Here is a 23108-nt window from a genome sequence, read left to right on the forward strand (position 1 = left end):
TCCACGCGCGGCGCCGACGCCTCGGGGTCGCGGCCCTTGTCCGGGGGATTCTGGAACCCGCCGGACTATGGCTGCCGACGCCAGCTTCGTGGGAGCGGAGGCCTCTCCTGGTGGGGGATGGAGGGAGCGGGTCGATGGCTCTCTGCTACACGTGGATTCGTCTCCCCGGGTGGGTCGTAGAACCTCTTTGCATACGGGGCGTCATCTTAGAACAGGTGCGAACAGCTGTAACTGGCAAAACAGTTTTGATGTCCGTGTAATTAATTACCCAATTGTCTATACGCAGGAGATATTAATTTCAAAGTGCAAAAAAATCCGCTCTGGAAGAGCAGTTAGTAGGTTTGCTCAAATAAGAGGTAAAAGGAAATAGTAGATTAGGTGTGGCCTTCTCGAGGTGACCTCCAGTATCTGTGTACAGATTCGGACTTCGATCCTTCTCAAGCACTTAATTGTATGGGCTTTCTCCAAATTTCAGTGTTTGAAGATACTGTGGAGGAGCGTGTCATCAATGAAGAATATAAAATCTGGAAGAAGAATACACCGTTTCTGTATGACCTGGTTATGACCCATGCTCTTCAGTGGCCGAGTCTTACCGTTCAGTGGCTTCCTGAAGTGACTAAGTAAGGGTTCCTGACAACTTTTACCTTGCACAAATTTAACTTTTGGTCTGATTTTCCTACTTTTGTCGTTTTTACGTAGAAAGTAAGCATGCAGTCAATTTAGCCCTTGGATGAGGTGGCAGGTGATTTTTTATTTTCAAAACTAAAGTGACTTATGGGATGATTTCTGATGTGTAAGTGTGGCGTTGAAATGGGAGGAAGAAATCTGTTGTGAGATTAATGATACTTGCAGGAAGCACAGGATATATATTTGATATTTCTTGGGCTTAAATATAGAACTTCTCTTTGGGCCCAAATGAATGGATTTCTTTAAAACTTTATTGAAAAATAGCATATGTACAGAAGAGTGTACAAATCATAAGCATACGATTTGATGAATTTTTATGAAGTGAACACACCCATTTAACCAGCCCCCGAGATGAATAAGTTTTAATTGCCGAAGGGGAAAAGAATTTAGCAACAGTTCACCAGAAAAGGTATTGTTGGCTTACAGTATAGAATTCGCTTTGATGTTGCTGTTGGTCTTGATAAGAGTGTTCTTTTCAGCTATTTCTCTGGTGATAATTGCTGACATTTATTGGGCCTTTTGAAAAGGGCCTGGCACATCTGTAGAGTTTTCTGTCCAGTTACTTGGTTTAATATTCAAAACAAGTACTTTGATTACTTCTCGTCATCCTTGTTTCACCGATGTGGCGTAACATGCCCAAGATCACTCAGGTAGCAAATGATGGAGGTGACTTCAAACCCAAAACAGGTAACCCGTGAGTTGAGGTGATCAGTGCACTAAACTACCTTTTTCATACATTTGGACTTTTTCTTGTGGAAACTTGGCCACGTACTTTTAAAGTATTAAACTTGGGTATCGTGAACATATAATTTAATGATTCATCAAACAAATCTAGAACGGCATTTTGCGACAACTTATAAAAAATAAGTTAATTTTATATAAAGTTACTCACATAGTGGCCAGATGCTCCATTTGCGAACATTTATTTCCATACAGATAGGACTTCTGTTGCGGGTTTCCAAAAATCTCGGTGTAAATGTGTAGAGGTGGGAAGAGTAGCCAAGCTTTTGTTAAGCATTGACATTTAAATTACTTTGAGCATCAACTACTTAAGGGTATTCATGTGCATTTGATTCTTTGTGTTTTCCTGTTAAGCAGATTTAAATTTTAAAAAGTTAATTTACATTCTCTTTAATCTTTTTGACGGACTACAGTAGTGGGGAAGAGCTGGGGCTTTAATGTTAGAGACCTTAGTTTGAATCTCGCCCCCTGCTTTTTAGTAGCTTTGTGAATTAGGGCAAGTTGGTCAGTCTCTATCCCGGATTGTCTGTTCTGTTAATGGAGGTGCTGATGTTACTGACTGCCTGCATTTGAGGAAATTAAGATCATGCATGTCGAAGGGCTGCTGCAGAGTAAGTACACAGTAAGGAGTGACTGCTGTTGATTTTCCCACCCTGACCTATTCAGAAATTGTCATACAGAATAGAATAACTTTCTCCATTTGAATCTCAGTGAAAGCTGCTTACTGAAGTCTTTTAAAAATGTTATCTGCAATGCATTTTGTATAAAGGTTTTTATTTTCTAAAGACAATAGATCTGTATGTTCTCAGCCCAGGTATTGCTTTTATATTAACAGTTAAGAATTTAGCAGAAAATACTTTAAATTATGTATTCCATTGTGGTCTTTGCATACAAAGAAGTGGGGTCTGGGTCTGGTTGTGGGATGTGCGGTTCTCTGGGAATGCAAGAAAATGCCAGCCAGCTTGCATTCTTGGATGGCAAGGACAGCTGCGTGTGCTTTGCAGGGTTCTGTTTGGGGTATGAAGGGACTGTGATTATATTTTATCACTATACAAAGCAGTAGAAATGTTGGCTGCTCTTATGGCTGGGGTCTTTGAGGAACTAGACCCTACTCAACCACATAAGGCCTCTGCCCACATAAAACCTGCTTCCAAGTGGTTACTTGCACTTTCTGAGCTGTTGTCCTTAAATTGAGTTAAGTAATTGTCCAAATAATTAATTTGCCTTTTTAAATTTTTTACTTAAGTATCAAGAAATTTTCAAAACTGGTAGATAATTTCATATCTCTTAGTAAATAATTTCTTAAACATATTGAGACTAACTTTCTACCTAAAAAGCTTTGTAGTCATTCAAATTCAGATGGTACAAAAGTGCATAGAGTGAAAAATAAGTCCTCCTTCCATATTCCATATCCTCCTAGTTCCCTTACCCAGAGCAGTCAATTTGCAATTTCTTATTCATCCTGCCAGCATGAAGTACATATATATATCTTCTCTCTATTTTCTTTTTTCTGATAGCAAGTTGTTCACTTGACTTTTTAATTAAAAAGAGTTTATATTGGAGATTTTTTCCTATCAGCATGTTTAGATATCCTCATTTGTTTTAAAGCCTCCAAAGAATTTTATTTATGGATGTACTATAATTTATGTCACCAATTCCTCATTGGTGGATATTTAGGTTCTCAGTCTTGCTGCTTCAGACAATGCTACTGAGAATAACCTTATGATGATCTATAATTATTAGATAAATTTCTTAGCATAGGATCCTGGCACTGAAAATGGACAATGCCATTTATCATTAGTCTTCTGCAGCCTTAGATATATCTAGTTATTGGAGAAAAATAGTATAATATTGATTGGTTCAGGGAAATTGGTTCAGGTTTGTAGTTTATTGATAGAGATGAAAGGATTTGTAGTAAAGAGAAAAATCCTTACATAACAATTGAGTCGAGAAACCAGAATAATTGAATTTTAGAATCCAGGAATTTTTCAGATCCTCTAGTCCATCTTGGGACCATGCTCCTTAGAAAGGTCCTGTAATGAACCGACCTGTTTATCTGTAACTTTTACCTGTCGTTATTGGTTTTTCTGCTTAACTCCATAAGAAAAAAACACGTCACTTCATCCCTTTTATGTCAGCCCTAACTTTGCTGTGCGGTGCTTCCTTTCTCTCAAGCATTCCTATTTCTTTTCAAAGGGTTCTCATGAAATATGTTTAAGTTCCCTTTCATTTTAGCCACTATTCCCTGTAAAGGTTTCATTTTGTCTAAGTCCTCCTGAAGTACATTGCCTGGAGCCTAATTTTCTAACTGTGGTTTTTCCATGTAAAAATAAGTGGGCGAGTGCTCATGCACATTGCCTTCCCCCACCCCATATAAGTTTATCTAAGATGGAATTAATTATGCTTTTTGATAACCACATCATATTTTTGGCCACTAAACATACATCGAGTCCCATGTCTTTTTTCCAACAGGCTGCTGTTGCTTACCCATGGTGGCCTTATTCCGTTCTTGGAGTTGCATATGTATTTCTTTTTCTTCTTCTTCTTTTTTTAACCTTACGCCAAATCCTGGTAAAATTTCATCTTGTATTTTTTAGCTACTATTAAATTACATGCCTAGAAGTAATCCTCAAACATTTTTATTTTTTTTAAACTACTGAATCCTTTGCACAACCGAAATTGAGAAACAGCCTAACTTGTCCAGTGTTGGTGCCCCAAGCCCTACTTCTTTGACCTTACTGAGGTGGGATCATGGGACACAGGTGAAAATTGCCATTCTAGATAATACAAATGGGAAGGCATTGTTAATACATAGATGCAAAATCACTGCTGGGACTGGAGTGCCAAGAGACATTGGCAGGTTTTTCAACCTTGAAGTGAGTTTTCATAGAATTAATGACAAAGACTCCCCCCACCCACCCTGTAAAATTGAGAATGCTCATTTTAGAAATTTTAAGCACATAAACATAATATATAAGGGGTTTTCACATCATGCCATTTGTACTCATAACCTGTTTTTTTAAAGTGAAGAAACTGAGGCCCACAGGGAAGTTGTGATTTAAGGAATTGCATATAGCTAATTTTAGTTCAAGCCAGGATTTAAACCCAGTTTCTCTGACTCAGCGTCTTATTCTTTCCATTCTACCTCATTGCCTCATTGGGAAATCAGAAACATCTAGTATATTAAAATGGAAGATGTTTTTTATGCAAGAACTCATGATTTATGAGTATTAGGATCAGTGATGGACCAAATTTGTTAGCAACTGATTTCTTGTAGGATTAGTGTGACTTATTTTCTTTCCAAACAGACCGGAAGGAAAGGATTATGCCCTGCATTGGCTAGTGCTGGGGACTCACACATCTGATGAGCAGAATCATCTCGTGGTTGCTCGAGTCCATATTCCGAATGATGATGCACAGTTTGATGCTTCCCACTGTGACAGTGAGAAGGGTGGTAGGTATACTATACACTGCAGTATTGGTGTCTTAAGAGAATATGCCTCTTTCTAATTATATGTTACTAAAACTGTTCACTAATATTTTTTTTGGCCCAGCAGTTTAACTACTAGGACTTTTTCCTACAGAACAACTTGCCCACACATACACAGGATTTCAAAGTAGCATTATTTGCAGGATTGAAAGAAAAATTAGGATCAACCTAGCAAAGCATCCGAGATATTAGTTCATAGGAAATTGGTTAAACATATTATGGCATGTTTGAAATACTGTGCAGCAATTACTAAGAATGAGATAAGTCTGAAATTTTATACACGCCCAAAGAATGAGATAAATCCATATATACTGTTATGGAAAGATGTCCAGGATAAGTTGAATAACTGGTGTGTGCATAGAAAAAAGTCAAGAGGTGTATATACCAAACAGTTAATCAGTTAATAACGTTTTATTTTAGTGGAAGCTATTGACTTCTGTAGTTTTTTTTTCTTCCTCCTGTCAAACATACATTCCTCTGTTTTGGTATTCCCATGACCAAGTTCCCAAGTTGATGATTTTGCTAGGACTCAAAAGACTTGATAACAAATTGTACTCATGGCTAAAGTTTGTTACAATAAAGAGTACAGAACAAAAGCAGCAGGAAGAAGATATGCATCAGGGAGTCCAGGGAGGTCTGGTACAAGTCTCCTCCAGGGCTGCACAGGATGTGCTTTCTCTTTGGCAGCAAATGACAGGGACATGTGCAGAGTTTTTCTGCCTAGGGAAACCCATTCGAGTGTCAGGGTCTGAGGCTTTCGTGTGGGAGTGGTTTTGTAAGCGCATCCTGCTAGCAACCAGCCATGACACCGAAACTCAGGACCCCAGTCATGAAACCAGGTGCATATCATCTTGATACTTGTGCGCAGCAAACCTGACAAACTGTTACAGCATGGTCCTTCCTCCAGGTGTACACCACAAAATCATTAATCCATCAGTGACGTAAAGAACATTGTGAGGTCTGTGTTCTCAGTTGATCAAGGGTCAGTCATGGTCCCAGTGTCTCTCAGAGCTGCGAGGGCTAAGCAGCCAGACCTACTAGGTTAACACTTAATGTGCACAGCCCCAAATGATTTTTTATAATGTATAATGGTGTTTTTTTTTAACATTTTCTTTTAATTACTGTCGACATTCAATATATTAGTTTCAGTTACACAGAATGTAGTGGTTAGATATTTATATAATTTACGAAGTGATCACTCCAATAAATCTAGTACCCACTTGGCTCTGTATATAATTATTACAATATTATTGACTACATCTCCTATGCTTTACTTCACATCCCCGTGACTATTTTGTAACTACCAAAGTGTACTACTTAATCCTGTCACCTTTTTTACTGAGCCCTCCCAAATGATTTAATAGATAGATCTTAACATTTTACAGTATTTGCTTTAGGTTTTTTCTTATTTGAAATACTACATTATAGCTGAAGTCATACCACCCCTACCCCATTTCTCCCTGCCTTCTCCAGAATTCATCACTGTCCTGAAATTGGTGTGCCATTTCAATTGTTTGAATTTTCATTACTCACACACTAGTAAACACAATGTTGTTTTGCAGCTTGCTTTTTTCATTTAGTATTGTTTTTTATGTGTGTGTATACCATGTCTATTTCATTCTTTTAACTGCTGTATAATATTCCATTGTGATTAATTGTTCTATCAAGGGGCAGTTGGATCGTATCTATGTGGTTTTTTGTTCTTACAAACAGTGCTTTAGTGAACATTCTTGTCGTTTTTCCTTGTACACATGTGGGAAAACTTATCTAGTGGGGTGGAATTTCTGGGTTGTATGGTGTATTCATTGTCATAGTTGTTTTTGAACTTTTTCTTTTGCGTTTAAGAAAACAAAGCCCTGTGTTCAAAGTAAATCTTAACTGGAAACCCAATTTTTTAAAAAAGGAGAGCTGTTCAGTCTGTTTTAGCTAAAGGAGTTTGGAGACTTGATCTTCATAGCAGAAGGGTTAGAGAGCCCTTAGAGTCCCAGGGGTGGGGGGCAAGTTTAAGCAGGGTCTCAGGAGGTAGGAGGGCGAGCTGATCAGGAGGGGTGGTCTTAGAAACGCTGAGGAACCTTTCTCCTACTGACATACTGGGCAGGGAAAGTGCTGAGAGAACTAGACGACTGCATGTGGTTGTATGAGAGTAGTTGTGTGGAATGGGAGATGATTTTCAGCCACACAAATAGTAAGCTGCGTTGGCCATAGAGAAGACTGACTGAATTCTGGTATTAAGCCGTAGGAGCCAGTGTTCACCAAACATTCCCACATAGCAAGAGCTGGCTGAAACTGAAATGGTTTACTGCTTTCAGTGTTTTCTCTAGGTCCCAGCCAGTCTCTCTGACTTGTTACCTGCCTGGCTCTATTAGGCATTTGAGTTAGTGTTCCCTAACCTGAGACACAGGGTGAGCTAAAAAGGAACATACAAAGAAACAATATAGATCAGGGAAAAAATAACAATTATGTGAAGCCTCCAAACTTTTTAAGTGTCAGCAACTAATTCAAGTTTTTATCACCACAAAAAAGAAAATGTCCTTGTTTACTGTTACCTGCTTAGTTCTCTACTTGTATGTTTTCTGCTATCATCTTGCTGCTTCCCAGACATTATTGTACTTTTTATGTGGCTTTGTTACTTTTCCAAGGCCTTTTTAATAACTACTTAACACTAATAGCCTTATTCCTACACCAGATAGAGAGGTTAAGCCCCTCATTTTAGCTCTGGCTCTCCATTAGCAGTTGAACCAAGTATTCTGTGGAACCAACATACATGTGTGTCTTGGGGGTAAAGATTAGTTAGCACGGATATTGTATTTGAGAATATTTCTGACTTTATTTTATTTTTAAGGCAAGGCAGCCCTTGGTTGACCTCACAGATTGCAAGGACCTTGTCAGCTTACAATCCCTTATTTATTTTTTACACCTACAGCACCCGGTCTTCCTAGGTGGTCTCCCATCCAAGTACTAACCAGGCCCGACCCTGCTTAGCTTCTAAGATCAGACGAGATCAGGCTTGTTCAGGGTGGCATGGCCATAGACTTGTTTCTGACTTTAGACCCAAGGAGTGTTTGTACTCCTAAGGGTGAACTCTTCCCTGTCTTAGTGAAACCTAAAATAAGATGATAATTCACTGTCGTGCTTTCAAATGAGATATTTGCACTAAAAGGCAGAGGTGTGTTTGTCGCGTGGTTATTTGAATTTTAGTGAATAACTACATCATCTTCACAACTGAAAGAGGCCAATTTTTAATTGTTTTAAATCCAAGGTGGAACTGAATTAACTTGCATAAAATAGCTATCAATATTTTCCAATCCAAATGGGCTTTGAGAATAAATGAATTCTAAGTGGCAAGTGAACCCATATCTTTTTGTTGTCTCTCTTTGTCTTGTCTCTCTGTCTGTGTCTCATCAATTTGTGCTATATTCTGTCAGGCTAAAATTGGCTGGGTTGATTAAATTAAGTGACTTATGAATTTTAATCATAAGTGTATGTGTTTCTTTCTTCTCACATTAGAATTTGGTGGCTTTGGTTCTGTGACAGGAAAAATTGAATGTGAAATTAAAATTAACCATGAAGGAGAAGTAAACCGTGCTCGCTACATGCCGCAGAACCCTCACATCATTGCTACGAAGACACCATCCTCTGATGTGCTGGTTTTTGACTATACAAAGCACCCTGCTAAACCAGGTATGTAGTAGTAAAGTTAAGCCATTGCTTGATCATTTTTCTTGATTTGAAATGGTAATTGCTTTGAGGTTGTTCAAACTTGTGTATGCTATAATTTTTTAAAGGTTTAAAAATTGCTTTGTGGATCCCATAACCACCTTCAAATTCAGTGATTTAACAGAAGGACCTCACAGCAGGTTATACACCTGGCAGCAAAAGATACAAAGCAAAAGCAGAAGGAAAAAGATACAGATCGGGCAGATTCCAGAGATGTTAGGCACAGGTTTCTGAGTCCTTCCCCACTGCGGCCACGAAGAACATGCTTTCTCTCTGGCAGCAGACCCCAGGGATGCCAGTTGGAGTCTCAGGGTCTGGGGTTTGTATGGCAGCCTGGTCATATGGGCACATCCCACTCTATGACTGGTCATGATAAGGGAAACTCAGGACCCCAGCTCTTAAGTCTTGCTAAACAGTCCCTCAGGAATCTTGCTAAACAGTTCTACAAGTCTTCACAAGCTGCCTCAGCATGCCCCATTGCTCTGGGCGTACACAACTTGTCATTCAGTGACATGAAGAATTTTGTGAGGGTCACATTCCTGGGGGCTAGTTAAGGGTCATTCATGGTTGCAGGCTACTCTGGAGATATGCAAGGACTGAGCAACTAGAGCAACCTCCTGGGCTAACTCCTCACAAAAAGATTTTTAAAAATCGACCCAGGGGTGGGGCGGATTGTCATCACGCAAATTTGTAGGATAGCTATAGTTTTCAGTATTTTGTTAGAGCTAGTATTCGGTTTTGCAAATGAACCAGTAGTATGGTCATGAGACCTGGTTTGCATTGAGTATTTGAAACTAAGCACAAAGAACTGCTTTTCAAGGTGGCTGTGGGTCAGACCAAGTCTTTGGGTGTGTGCGGTGCTTTTCCAAGCATAATAAATCTCATGGCTCACTTGGGGGAGAGACTTTGCTCTTACCAGTTCCAATAGACACATAATCAGTGGTTAATGTATTTCTTTCTTTCTTTAGACCCAAGTGGAGAATGTAATCCTGATCTTAGGTTAAGAGGCCACCAGAAGGAAGGCTATGGTCTTTCCTGGAATTCTAATTTGAGTGGACATCTCCTAAGTGCATCTGACGACCATGTGAGAAACCTGTTTTCCTAATCTGTTTATTACTGAGAGTTAAGGATAAGTCACAGACAGCGCTGCACTGAAGGAGCGCTGTATAGATGAAAGGTTTCCCAAGATGCTACTGCTGATTATTGGGTAACGTTTTCCCAGGGTTTAGGGCTCCGGTTATCGAACTGCCCTTTTTGGAGCCTTAGGATTCCGCACAGCTCTTGTGAAGCAGCCTTAGAATGGAGGGAAGGTGGGCAAAGGGGCCCTGGTGTGTAAAAGTGGACCGCCATAATGGAAACTCTATAAAGCATAAGACCTGGTTAATATTAGGTACATTTTAGTTTATTTTTTATTGTTTAATAAGTATACAGTTCTGTAGGTTTTAGTGTATTCACGAAGCTGCAATCATCACCACTGTCTAATTCTACAACGTTTTCATCTAAGATCACAAGCTCTGTACACATTAAGCAGTCACTCCCCAATCCCTCCTTCCCCCAGCTCCTAGAAATCACTGATTTTCTTTTTATCTCTATAGATCTGTCTTAATATTTCACATAAACACAGTCATATAATATGTGGCCATTTGTGTCTGGCTTTAACTTAGCATAATGTTTTCAAGGTTCATCCATGTTGAAGCATGTGTCAGTACTTCATTTTCTTTTTTATAGTTGAATAAGTAGTTCATTATATGGATATATGATAATACATTCATTTATCAGTTGGACATTTGAGTTGTTTCTACATTGGGGCTATTTTGAGTGATGTTGCGTGAACATTTTCGTACAAGTTTTGTGTGGATGTATGCTTTCATGTCTTTTGAGTAATTACCTAGGAGTGGAATTACTGGGTCATATGGTACCTTTGTGTTTAACTTGCGGAAGAACTGCCAAACCATTCTCCAAAGCAGCTGCACCACTTCACATTCCCACCAGCAGTGTGCCAGGGTTCCAGGTTCTCTGTGTTCTTCCATACCAGTTCTTCTTGTTGTCCATTTTTTTTTTATTATAGTCACCCTAGTAGGCATGAGGTGATATCTCATTGTGGTTTTGGTTTGCATTTCCCTGATAACTAATGATGTTGAACATCTTTTTCATGTACTTATGGGCCATATGTATATTTTCTTTGGAAAAATATGTGTTGAAATCCTTTGTCCATTTAAAAATTTTTTATTGGCTTGTAAGAGTTCTTTATGTATTCTAAATATAAATTAGATAACATGATTTCAAAGAATTTTTTCCTGTTCTGTGAGTCTTCTCACTTTTTTGATTTTGTCCTCTGAAGCACAAGTTTTTAATTGAGTCCAGTTTATGTATATTATCTTTATTTTGTCACGTGTGCTTTTGGCATCATGTCTAAGAAATTATTATGTAACCCAACGTCACAAAAACTTACACCTATGTTTTCGTCTTAAGAATTTTAGAGTTTTAGCTCTTAAATTTAGATTTTTGATGCATTTTGAGTTTTGTATATAATGTGAGGTAGGGGTTTGACTTTATTTTCTGCATGTGCTGGTTTTCCCAGCACCATTTGTAGAAAAGACAGAACTGTCCCTGTTGAGCTGCCTTGGCATCCTTTTAAAGAGGCACGTTTTAGTTTGAATTCCCAGTCTCCCAACCCAACGTGAATTTTTAGGATGTGCATGTCTGTTCACTGGATACCAAATGCCAGGCCCTCAGTGTTGTGTAATCTAGTCTAGATGAGTTCTAGATACTTACCTGAGTGTCCCTTGCCTGGCAGCATGCTGGCTCTCCCCCTGATCCCATTACAGTGTATTTTCCTTCCCTCCCCATCTCAGATCATGGATCGTATACCCTTATATTACTGTTTGTGACGCATCACTTTTATTTATATTACTCTCTCTCATGTTTACTTCTAACATGTATATGGTTAAATAGTTTTGTTTTTAACGAATGTTTTAAACAAAGTGTTAGCATTTAAATTCAATCTCTTATGGCTTTTGTTTTTTTTCGTTCTCTAGACTGTCTGTCTGTGGGATATCAATGCAGGGCCAAAGGAAGGCAAAATTGTGGATGCTAAAGCGATCTTCACTGGCCACTCGGCTGTGGTTGAGGATGTGGCCTGGCACCTGCTGCACGAGTCATTGTTTGGATCTGTTGCTGATGATCAGAAACTTATGATGGTCCTGAATGGCCGTCATTGGTTGTGGTGGCCTGTGTTTTAATTTCCTTTTTTGTTTTTAAAGTTATGTCCTAGCCTTTAAGAAAGAAAGTATACTTACCTTTATATACTCACCTTTAGTGAGGTATAATTGACATATAAACAAACTGCACATACATAATGGTCATTTCACATAAAAGTTACTGTGGTATGTGAATGAGCACAATTTTAAAAAAGAAAACAGGTATGTGAACGTGAAGAAACATGCTTGGTATAGTGGCGAATTATCAGAATTGGGATCAAAGTGACTCTAGGTTGAAGATGAGGGCGAAGGATGATTGTATCAGGGCATGGCCACAGGGCTGCAGTCAACCACCTGGAATGTTTTTTATCCCATAAACTAAAGCCTGAGGCCAATTAAGGCAAAGTACTGAAATTAGATAAGGCTGGGTTGTAGATAGCAAATTATATTTTTCTCTACATCGTCAGTAACTTGAGTATTCTTGAAATAGTTGGTGAATTAAGACAGGATCTAATAAACAAGAAACCAAAAACAATAAGCGTATCACTTAGTGGTCCAAAGTCCAGATGGCCAACTCTAGGTGTGGTTGGTAGCTCTGCGAGGAGCGGGCTGGCATAGCAGTGATGTGGAGCAGTGCTGACCAGGAAATGAGCGCGAGCGTCTGTGAAGTCAGGAGGGTGGAGTGACCTCCTCGTGTGCTGTATACCTTGTACCTTTTGTGTTGTAGATGGGACACCAGGTCCAATACCACCTCCAAGCCGAGCCACCTGGTGGATGCGCACACTGCCGAAGTCAATTGCCTGTCATTCAATCCCTACAGCGAGTTTATTCTCGCAACTGGCTCTGCGGATAAGGTTTTTATGTTTTTGCATATTTGGTGTTTATAAACTCAGTTGTTTTGAATGGTAATTAGATATTTTAAAATTCTTGTGTGAAGTGCAAAAATGAATTCCTCTTTCGTTACTTTTCTCCAGACTGTAGCTTTGTGGGATCTGCGTAATTTAAAATTAAAACTCCATACCTTCGAATCCCATAAAGATGAGATTTTTCAGGTACGTGACAGTTTTCTGATGTCTGTATGTCAGGTTCTAGTAACTTTTTGGTAGAGGAAAATTTTTTATTTTTTTTCTTTAATATAGTGGGCATGGGACATTGATTTTTTTTTTATATAAGTTAACTAGAGGGAAATAACTAGGAGCTTTTTGAGAGACTGTTAGTTCAGAAGTAGGAGAAAAAGCCTTGCAAAACAGGATCAGTGTTAAGTGAACTCGAAGGATTCTTCAGTTAAGGTATGCCAGTGTGGTGGCTCCTCCAGTGAAAAAATATCTGGTATGTGGTTTAAAAGAGATGGGCATAGGGTAAGATATCCGTCATTGAAATTTTTAAAAGTTTCTGGGATGATTATGGGGCCGAATAAGTTTATGGGGACCCCTAGCTGAGTTCCCCTGTAGTGGGGAGTATGACCTTCCTGGGGGGCAGGCCTAGGAGATGGACCATTTAAGAACACTTGAAAGAATAGGACAAGGAGGATGAGAGTTGTAGGCCAAGGAGAGGCTACAGGACACGCAATGGGAAAATATTAGGGGTTAGGATGGTAGCCACAAGCCTAAAGATGGATGATTCTTTACATTTTTAAATATGTATTGCTAGGTCCACTGGTCTCCACATAACGAAACTATTCTGGCTTCAAGTGGTACTGATCGCCGCCTGAATGTGTGGGATTTAAGGTAATTCAGAATCTGGTGATAAGAAACTGCATAAATATGGTAATCTGGCAAATTATGTAATTCATAAATTTAGAAGAGCAATTTACTAACCCCAGTTTGATAAGTCTAATATTAAAGTAACTTTTAAGTACTTTGCTGAAGAGTCTTTGTTCCATAAAATAGGTGTGAATCAGTAAATGGACTGTAAAATTTATGCAGTGTTTCATTTTTCTATCAATATTCAGGCATGAAGTTGGGAGAAGGGCACGTTTGTGTTTTAACATCCAGATGATTGAAAACACTTCTGCTATAGAAAGGGGTAAAAATGTCATGAGCTAGTCGGGGCTCATTGGGTCTCACGTACACCTGCAGGACGAGTCTTTCTGGATTTTTCTACCATTTGCTTTTCTGAGCTTTGATTCATTCACAGATGAGCTCCTGCTGTGGGGTGTGCCTGTGGGAACAGGGTAAGCACAGCCCGTGCTGTCAGAGAACTGTCATGGGGCTCACTGTTTAAAGAGTTTCTCCCAGTTCTTTGGGTTCCTTGACTTCAGAGTTGCCATTTCAGACTCCTTTTTCTTTTTTAGTCTGAGTCTTTAGAGCCGTTAATAAAGTTGCTCAGTATATTCTTCCCCATAAAATGTCGTTATCTTGAGTTTAAATCATTAAATTACCAAAGAATAATTTTTCCTACCTGTAGTAAATGTATTGCTTTGATGTAGACTAAGTTTTTAGTGTATTAAAACCAAGGCTGCCCTTAATTACAGATAGTAGCTCCATCTTTCAGTGTATGGAACTGAAATAGTGCAGAATATAATGCTTGTAAAACTTTAAAACATCTAATGTTTCGCATTCTCATGAAACAAACAAACTGGCCACAATAGATGCTTGAGAATGTAGAGAATCTTTCAAGCGTGTATTTGAGTATATTCTAGTTGGAAAGTTTTGGTAGTAAAACTAGAAACCTAAAGCAAAAGTATGTAGTGGTCGTATGAGGTGGTACAACAAGGTTTGGAAGGCTGATGGCCCTGGCAATTGCATTGTCCCTAAAGGTGCCAATAATAAATTTGCAGGCATTGTATAATTCTTAAAATTCAGTGAAGACTTGCTTACTGTTAAAATGACATTAGACAAAATTACAGGTTAAAATGGTCAGTATTCACAATTATGCGCCTGACAGGGAGGAGACACATAATTGTCTAGCAGTCCCACAGGTTTGGTTTGGTTGGTTTTATGGGAAGGGAAAAAAGACTACCACTTAGAAGGTTGATTGCTTTGACTGGTTTTTCCCAGCAGTTATCTAGCAGAGTCTGCCTTTGGGCTAGATAGCAGATAGGGCTGGTAAGTGGTCTGTGTACTTTGAGTGACTTCACTATTGGGACTGCAGGCAGAGTCTACAAATTGAATTTTTTAAGAGAAGCGGGGGAAAAAACTTAACCTTTCCTTGGTTTATGCATTCCATAAAGTTCTGTTGTCATATCTTTAGATCTGTATCTTCCTTCCGGACTGAAAAAAGCTTTAAGAATGAAGTATGGCGGCTAGGCATCAGTTTCCTGTAGATATTTTAGATACTTTTCACCTTTTAAATCTACTGCAGTAAACACCACAGTGGAAATACTGAATGAATTTTAATATTTATTAACAATTTCTATCGTACAGCTTCAGTTATGAACAGCTCTACCCATTTCCAGAAAGTAAACACCCCACCCTCCCATCAACTAATATAAAAAACTAATCGATAGCAGTATAGAAATGTGTTGTTTTTACATTATGTGCTTTCTGGTTCTGCAAACAATCACGCTGTAAGAATTCCAATAATGAAAACGTTATGTTCTTTCTTAATAGCAAAATCGGAGAAGAACAATCAGCGGAAGATGCAGAAGATGGGCCTCCTGAACTCCTGGTATATGTTGGCTTTCTTATGCAAGATGAAATGTCAGATGTAGATTGGATTCTGTCATTGATCCATGTATATGGAAAATGAGTCAGAACTTCAAATTCTAGCTCCATGATTTCAAATTGGAGGTCTTGGAGGTTATTGTGATTGGGGTTCGACATTTACTGAAAATAGGAACTGGAGCCCAGTAAGTTTTTACCAGTGTTTCATTAAGAATAATTTGAGCTCCTGGAATAGCGTAATTTCTCACTGATTTCAGTTGTTATATTTCTGAGAAGTTTTGGTGGGGAGGGGAACAGGTGCAAGGATTCAATTAGCAACACTTAACACTTTCTGAGAGTATGGAAAAATTTTAATGACTGGATTTTTCAGTTCCATTCCCAGAAACTAAACTTCCTGGATCTTGATGCCGGTGCCCACATTTCCCTCCTGTTCCTGATCAAATCATCTGGGCATCTGCTGGGTTCCTGGAGAGTTTATGTGGGTGGCATACTGCGCCTATCCGGCCTTCCCTCCAAACTGCAGAGCAGCAGCCCCCCACCCACCGCCATTGCAAGACTGATGCTCTAAAACCTAACTTTTAACATAAGATATGAAACCGAGGCTTTTTGTTGTTGTTGTTTTTAACAGTTTATTCATGGAGGACACACCGCCAAGATATCAGATTTTAGTTGGAACCCCAATGAGCCTTGGGTCATTTGCTCGGTGTCTGAGGATAACATCATGCAGATTTGGCAAATGGTGAGCTAAAATATTTTTTTCCTAAATGACTATCTTGGAGAGATTTACTAACGACATAATATAATAGAAATATTTCAAACGTGCTTATTACACCAAATATTTATAGAAAGGAAACAACCTTCCAAAACATTTTCCATTCTAATGAGTCTTTAGTTCAATATTCGCCTGTCGGGTCAGAAGAAATCTCTCTGTACGTGTCTGTATAAACACAAATGTAGACATAGCATGTGCTGATTTTCATGATTGTGCTCTGCATCAACTGGGCTCTTGGCGTCGCTGCTCTCTATCTGGTGTCTGCTGTGTCGTAGGCATGAACAGTATAGGAGGAAAGTGTCAACACCTTCACATGCTAGTGCGTTCTCCGATGATGAGCACTAAGTACGTGACATCTCTAAGGGATTGAGTTGTTAAACCTTTTCATCAACCTCAGGGCCATGGCTGCCTCTAAGTGATGTTTGAAATGCTTTTGGGAAACACCTTTTATGAACAATAATTGAAACATACTTCATGGGCAGCTGGTTATATATGTAGAAATATACACTGGCGAATAATTTGAGAACACTGGCCTGCCTACTTCTCCCCATTAAATTTATTAAAGCCTTTGGGGGAAAAACACAAAAAAGAAATTACTAAGTACTCTAAAAATGTGTTCGCATTTAATTTTCAACACTGAAACACATTGACCCATGAATCCAAAAATCTGGATAGACAGAATAAATGCTATTTTTAGGTCATGTAAAAACCGTGGGAGAATTTTACCTATGAATTTATTTGGTTGTTATCTCCAGGCTGAAAATATTTACAATGATGAAGAGTCAGATGTCACAACATCGGAACTGGAGGGGCAAGGATCTTAAACCCAAAGTATGAGAAATGTTTTTGTTGAATGTAATGCTAACATGAATGCTTGGTTTATCAAGCACCAAAAAAGCATTGTATAGTAGTAAATGTTAAGTGGGCTGGCATATGGCATTTTCTCTTTACCTTCTGATTCTAGCACTTTCAAGTGAGCTATTGCGTACTGTATCATATTGTAGCTTTTAGGGAAGAAATTAATGTTGCTTAAGAACGAACACAGTTGTTTTAAAATACAAGTAGCAGGGTACTGCCTTTGATTCAACTATTTTAAGTCCTGGTTTTCTCAAACTAAGTGCTTGCTGTTCCTGAATATGCAAGGATAACTTTTACACTTTTTCCCTCCAATACTTCTTGATTGGCTTTGCAGAAATAAAGTTTTAAAATAAATTTTGTTTTATTCTTTTAGAACCTGGGTAGGGATATGTGTGTCTGTCCCTTTATTTAGTTGAAGTGTGTTTTCATGCGCACGCGCGCACATTTCTCTTGTGAGGGAGCTGTTATGTACCCATATGAGAACTTACTGACTTTCTTTCCAGGTTACATGACGGTACCCTAAATCCAAAGGTGAGAAGTTCGGCATCTCTTTTGTGGTGGTACATTTGTAAACCTAGAACTACCTTAACTTTCATGTCATTTGACCCATATCTGTTTGTGCCTTAACTTGGGCAGTTTGAAACAAACTAGATTTCTTCCCGCAAAAGAATAAAAGCTTGTTTGCTTACATGACAGGGCTCAGCAGAGGGGACAAAACCAGCCTGCAGGTTGGCCCCTCAACCTATTTTGTAGGGCCTGCCAGGTAGGAATGGTTTTCATATTTATTTTTAAAAGGTGGTTTATATAGAAATAGAAACAAAAAAGATATGCAACAAGGATTTTTGCGTAGCCTACTAAACCTAAAATACTTTTAATAGACCTGACTTAAGAGAAACGGTTTGCCGACCCCTCTTATATGTGATTGTGTTATTTTTTTGCTCATCATAAGATCTTTCGTATGTGTTTGTGTATATATAACATACATATGTATATATACTTATTCTCCTGCTATTCAAATAGGTACACCCTGGAATGTGCTAAGAGCAGCCAAGACTGGAGAAATCCATAGTTCTTGTAGCTTTTTAAAGTGTCGACAGCAGGTATGCTGGGCATTTTTCTAGTCGTCTAACAGTGATCGGGCTACGTAAAATGAGTTTTCGGCTACCCAGAGGGTGGACAGTGCTCCATTCCTTATTATACTGCAATAACTAACTAAACTACTATTTAAAGTCTGAGAAACCAACTATCCATAACTGTCTTTTGATTTACACAATTAAGGTCACGTGGGCAACAGAATACACAGAAGCCGTTAAATTCGTCATACATGTTTACTTAATCTATACAGAATCGAGTAGATAAAATCAGATTCACATTAGTGAAAAATCTCTACAAAATGTCTTTGAAAAGCAAAACAAGACTGCCTCTTAACAATTCGTATCCTCATGAAAGACGTGGGCTGTAAAAATAAAGCAGTGTGTTTTAGCACAAACTAGAAGATAATCTGCATCATTTTTTTCACAGTTATTTCCATCTACAGTCTGAAAGAGGTAGATTTTTCTGCAACACCTGAGAACTGAATTGATAACCAGGTGTAATAAAGGCAGTTGCATACATAACTAAAAAATAACTGGTCTCAAGACCAAGAAATGTACTCCTACAAGTCTGAGGATGAAATGGTCCATTATCCAAGACCCAAGTTTTCTCTATTCCTTGGAGTCTACTGCCACTATAAATAACACATCAAGATTCCATGACGGTGCAACAAATGCTATTGAAGAGAAATCGACATTTAAACCTTTTCTGGGCCAGTCTAGTAGCATTACAGTGTTCTAGAATATGGAAGATAGAACAGGGTGTGCTAAAAGCCACAACACTGGGCTGGTGAGGTGATTGCTTTAAGAGGGTGTCCAGAGGGTCCCATTTGTTTTTATTCACAGGATAATAGGAGGACAGATTCTGAAAGGACACCAAACACATCCCAGACAGAATCCATATCCTTTAAACACCATGATAGCATCTAGCTCAAAATACATAGTAAGCCAAAAGCAGCAGGCCAAGTACTGTTAATCACATTGCTTTATAAAGCCCTTGGAAATAGGCAACAGGTCCAAGATTTACAATCTCCCACACAGCACAAGCACCGCAAAGATGTGGCGGGCTACACAAATGGCTTAAAATGTTAAGAGCTGTACATCCAGTGGAATTCTTGTGAAATGTGATCATTAGTACTGTTTTTAAAATAGATAGTTCTGATGTATACCTTCACTTCCTCTTAGGAAAATGAGTCTAATGTTTCATTTAGTAGCTGAAGGGAGGGGTCTGTGTATAAGAGGCTGTTGGCGGGAGGGTATGTTTGTTTCTGCTTTCGACTCTTTTGACAGTGATTAGATAACCTACTTAGTGGATTTCTTCTCCACTGTCTGGCCCCTTGATGTACATGACTGATGGTAGAAGCTTAGATATAATCCTCCACTCTAGGCGCTGTTTCCTATCTACTGGACAATTTTCAATTCTTTCAACCCAGTTTAGACCATGAATGTGACAGGACTTTACAAATAAAACTTTAACAAAGAGAAAAAACCCTTTTAACTGGACAGAACAGTTTATTCAGTCCAGTAAGCAATTTAAGACATGTCAGTTTGACGGTTTTGCTCAGTGGAATGTGCTAACATCAGTTATTTCATAAAGTATTTCAATGCAAATTATACTAGGGACAAAGTCAAAACTTTCTTCACTGCAGCTTATTTGCGTAACTTAGTCACATTTGAGACCGCAGGATGAAAAAGTTAATCCAAAGGGGTGATGTGTTTAATTTTGAAAGTTCCCCCATTTCAAGTCTGGAGACTTTGATAATACTTTAAAAAATGGCAACTAAGAGAAGGGTGAGAAACAGACTGAAAGCGTATGTAAAAGATCCTGACTACTTAACACTCTGCTAAGTTTGCCTAATGTTAAAGAGGTTGGTTCCAGTCTTCTCCAATGTTTTGGAAATGAAACCAGTTTCGGTTGGTATGAGCCATAGTTTAAAATTTTCCCTTAAAATACCTAGAGAACCTTGCTGGTGGGACTCCCATAACAGTCCAACACCAATTTCAAGCAGCCAAAGGGGCAGTTTGGGGATGTTTCCTTGGTGACAGCTACACAGGAATTCACCCTCATTGTCTTAACCTGGCAAAGGACTACCAGTGACTGCTTTCAGTGGGAAGTGGAAGATGTGTATCCAAGTCCCAAATGGAAAGCAAACAAACCACCCTACCCTCAGTAAGCATCCGGGTGGTCCAAATTCCACTGGTTCTAACCTGAAACCAAAGCAGTATGACTTGTCAGTCACACAAATATTAAGCCTGTTGTCCAGTGATTTACCTGTATGTATGTTTGCAAGTGATACCTTTATGTACACATTCTGCCAAAATGAAGAATTTGAGGCTTGTGGCCATCTCAATTTGTGCAGTGATATATTACCAAGAAACTTGAATCAAATATGCTGTTTGTTTCTGATCCAACCCGGTTTATTACTTGGCATTTAAATGGGCTATTAGACAAAACTAAACATCTCGATACTTTTTTGTGTGATTAATATTGATGGGGGCAGGATGTTTAAATGAATATTGTTTTCACATCAGAACAAAGTTCCCTTGTAATGGTCAGCCCTGTTTTGAGTTAAATTTTAATTAGGATGATTCTGCAAGGAGCAGGGAAGAAAGGACAAGGCAGTGACCACATGCATTCCAATGAAGGGAAGTGAGGCAGATGTGCCACACAGCTGAGGAAAATGTTGAGTAAAACTATTCAAAACTGCTAAGCAGCCTCCTGTACCACTTAAGTCCAGTAGTTCTAAGAAAATACAGATATGGTAGAAAAAGTAAGAAAATTTTCACCACAAAACCAATAGTTAACTACTAACAGAGAAAGTTATACACAAAATAGAACTCTCGATACAGTGATCATACTTCATCTCAGTCCACTGACTCGATGGCCGGCCCAGCGCCTGGGTACGCGGCCTTGTACACAGCTGGCTTTTCCTTCGCTGCTGCCTTGGGCAAGGACCCTGCGGGGACACGTGGGCCACTGTTCGAGGCAGTGTTCGGCTCCCGGGGAGAAGCCAGGGTGGCACAGGGCTGTGTCTCACGCGGTGCCAGACCCACACCTGCCACCTTCCCCAAGACCTGCTCCTTGAGGACTGCCACCTTCTCGTTGAGCTCATTTCTCTCTGTCTGAAGAGCCCTGCACAGCTTCTCTAACCGGTCAAGCTTTATCTGAAAGGCCTTGTACTCTTTATCACGGACAGTTTTCTGTAAGAAAAAAACAGGATTTATGTAACCTCGTTGAATATGAATCAGGTTCCTAGGTATCAAAAAATTAAGTTATCTGAGCCATATTGGAAACACCTTGTTCAGTCACCTCTTGAACGTGTTCAATTTCTTCACCACCCAACACTCTAGTTTCACTGCAGATCGGTGTACGAATACCACACTTGGGACACTATTGTTCTAGGGTGACAAATCCCCTTTGCTGTGTTTCTTAAAAATAACCCAAACCTGCTTTTTATAACATTTTGTATTGATGAAATATTAAGGAAACCCAAGATAGTCATCACAAAGACTAGCAGATAAAGAACTAAGGGCCTGATTAATGAGAAAAGGACACATCTTGATTGTGCATAGATTTCTACCAATTTTTAGATAATGAAGGTGTGAAATCTTGTTTGTAAACAGTACATTTCAGCTTTATAAGGCAGAAAGGTGCCTGAGTGTTCACCAGCGTTCTCACTGGGAAAGCTGATGGGTGCTGCAGGTGGGAGCCCGCACCTGCAGCATCACCAACAGGGAGGGCAGATTCTGACTCTATCTCGGACCTAGTGAATGGTAAGTGGAGCCTAGCAACCTGGGTCTTACTGAACAAACCGGAGTTTGAGGCAAGCTCGAGTTTGAAACACCACTGCTGTAGATGAAAGCAAAACCGAGATGCTTTACAGCAACCTCCCGCCCCCAGCCCAGGCGACTTCACTGCAAGCAGGACACTTACCACCTCTCCCGGGCCACGCGTGCAGCGCAACTTGCTGCCAGCAAAGCCGATACAGGTTCTTCTCGGCGGGCCCCCTGCCCCTAGCTCTGGCCAGAGTCCTCAACTACCGCACTAGTGTCACGACACGTGTCCCTTGTCCTGCTAGGTACCTGAACCTCATGAGTCTCCATGACTAAGAACATGCCTTAGTAGTGAGAAACCACCTCACCTCTTCAGCCATTTGCAGAAGTGCTTTGTTATTGTTTTCCCATTTGGTACGCCATATTATTGTTTCTTTTTCCAGTTTTTTAATTTTCTTTGTCATCTGTGAATCAACACAATTGCAAATTTAAACTCAGTTCCATTATGTTCCACCCTGTCCCACCACAAAAACGCCTGTGTTCCTCCCCACCCCCGTCACTGCACCTGCCTGGCCCAGCTGACAGCTGCGCCTGTCTGTTGGTAGCAGAGCTTATCTCCGAAGCCCCTAGGAACTGAAGCAGGGTTTCATATTATGAGGAAAACAAATCTAATCTCTAATCTCAATTTCTGAGGCAGCGGCACACATGTGGAAGCTGTCAAGACGCCACGCTGAATTCGGTTAAGCCGGAGCGTGTCTTGCATTCCAGCTGGGGGTAACAGGAGACGAGACCTCCTCCCCAAGTTGTACGAAAAAATGGCAATGTTCGTGAGTTTTCTGTCTGCATTAGGTAAACTAATTCATCTGATCCTTGGAAGGATAGAGGTCTTCAGCCCCCCAAAGATTAGAATTGTTCTACCACAACCTCTGAGACCACATAAGGTTCAGAAGTAGAGGCAGCATAATTTAGTTAAGCCTCCAGTAATCATGAAAAAGATAAAAGTAGAAAATCCTCAGTTTTGGTCACCCTCACATTAGCTTCTGATTCTGCTAATGATAAAATGGGACCAAAAATAAAAGGAACATTAAAGCCTATGCTACAAGAACTGTTCTCAGAGATTCAGAATGAGACGAATCTATGCCCATCAGTGAGCCCAGTTTCTAGGGTTCCTTT

The 23108-nt window shown here is 39.6% G+C and overlaps 2 protein-coding genes and 1 pseudogene across 4 annotated transcripts in view; 1 reads left to right on the plus strand and 2 right to left on the minus strand.

Annotated features, from left to right (window-relative positions):
* The first annotated feature begins 52 nt into the window (after positions 1 to 52).
* On the plus strand, positions 53 to 17442 carry RBBP7 (RB binding protein 7, chromatin remodeling factor). 3 transcript variants are annotated; one of them, XM_006911637.3, is made up of 12 exons: positions 53 to 215; positions 476 to 620; positions 4737 to 4882; positions 8426 to 8599; positions 9604 to 9719; positions 11674 to 11834; positions 12563 to 12689; positions 12810 to 12887; positions 13486 to 13562; positions 15387 to 15444; positions 16069 to 16179; positions 16968 to 17442. In XM_006911637.3, the coding sequence occupies exons 1-12, from the start codon at positions 68 to 70 to the stop codon at positions 17034 to 17036; spliced, it is 1410 nt and encodes a 469-aa protein (XP_006911699.2). In that variant the 5' UTR covers positions 53 to 67; the 3' UTR covers positions 17037 to 17442. The 3 variants fall into 3 exon arrangements, with proteins under 3 accessions (XP_006911699.2, XP_024902350.1, XP_015444634.1); XM_025046582.1 differs by having other exon boundaries at positions 8453 to 8599; XM_015589148.2 differs by having other exon boundaries at positions 103 to 169.
* LOC112479568 lies at positions 7833 to 7951 on the minus strand (annotated as a pseudogene).
* A 942-nt stretch (positions 17443 to 18384) lies between the features above and the next one.
* TXLNG (taxilin gamma) overlaps positions 18385 to 23108 on the minus strand; it is a 44930-nt gene continuing 40206 nt past the window's right edge. The window contains exons 9-10 of the mRNA XM_025046609.1: positions 22304 to 22399; positions 18385 to 21362 (exon numbers count right to left, since the gene is read on the minus strand). Coding sequence (XP_024902377.1) covers positions 21027 to 21362; positions 22304 to 22399 — 432 coding nt within the window. The 3' untranslated portion in view covers positions 18385 to 21026. The remainder of the gene's footprint in view (positions 21363 to 22303; positions 22400 to 23108) is intronic.

The sequence above is a fragment of the Pteropus alecto genome, unplaced genomic scaffold, assembly GCF_000325575.1.
Source record: "Pteropus alecto unplaced genomic scaffold, ASM32557v1 scaffold23, whole genome shotgun sequence".
In the NCBI taxonomy this organism is placed as follows: domain Eukaryota; kingdom Metazoa; phylum Chordata; class Mammalia; order Chiroptera; family Pteropodidae; genus Pteropus; species Pteropus alecto.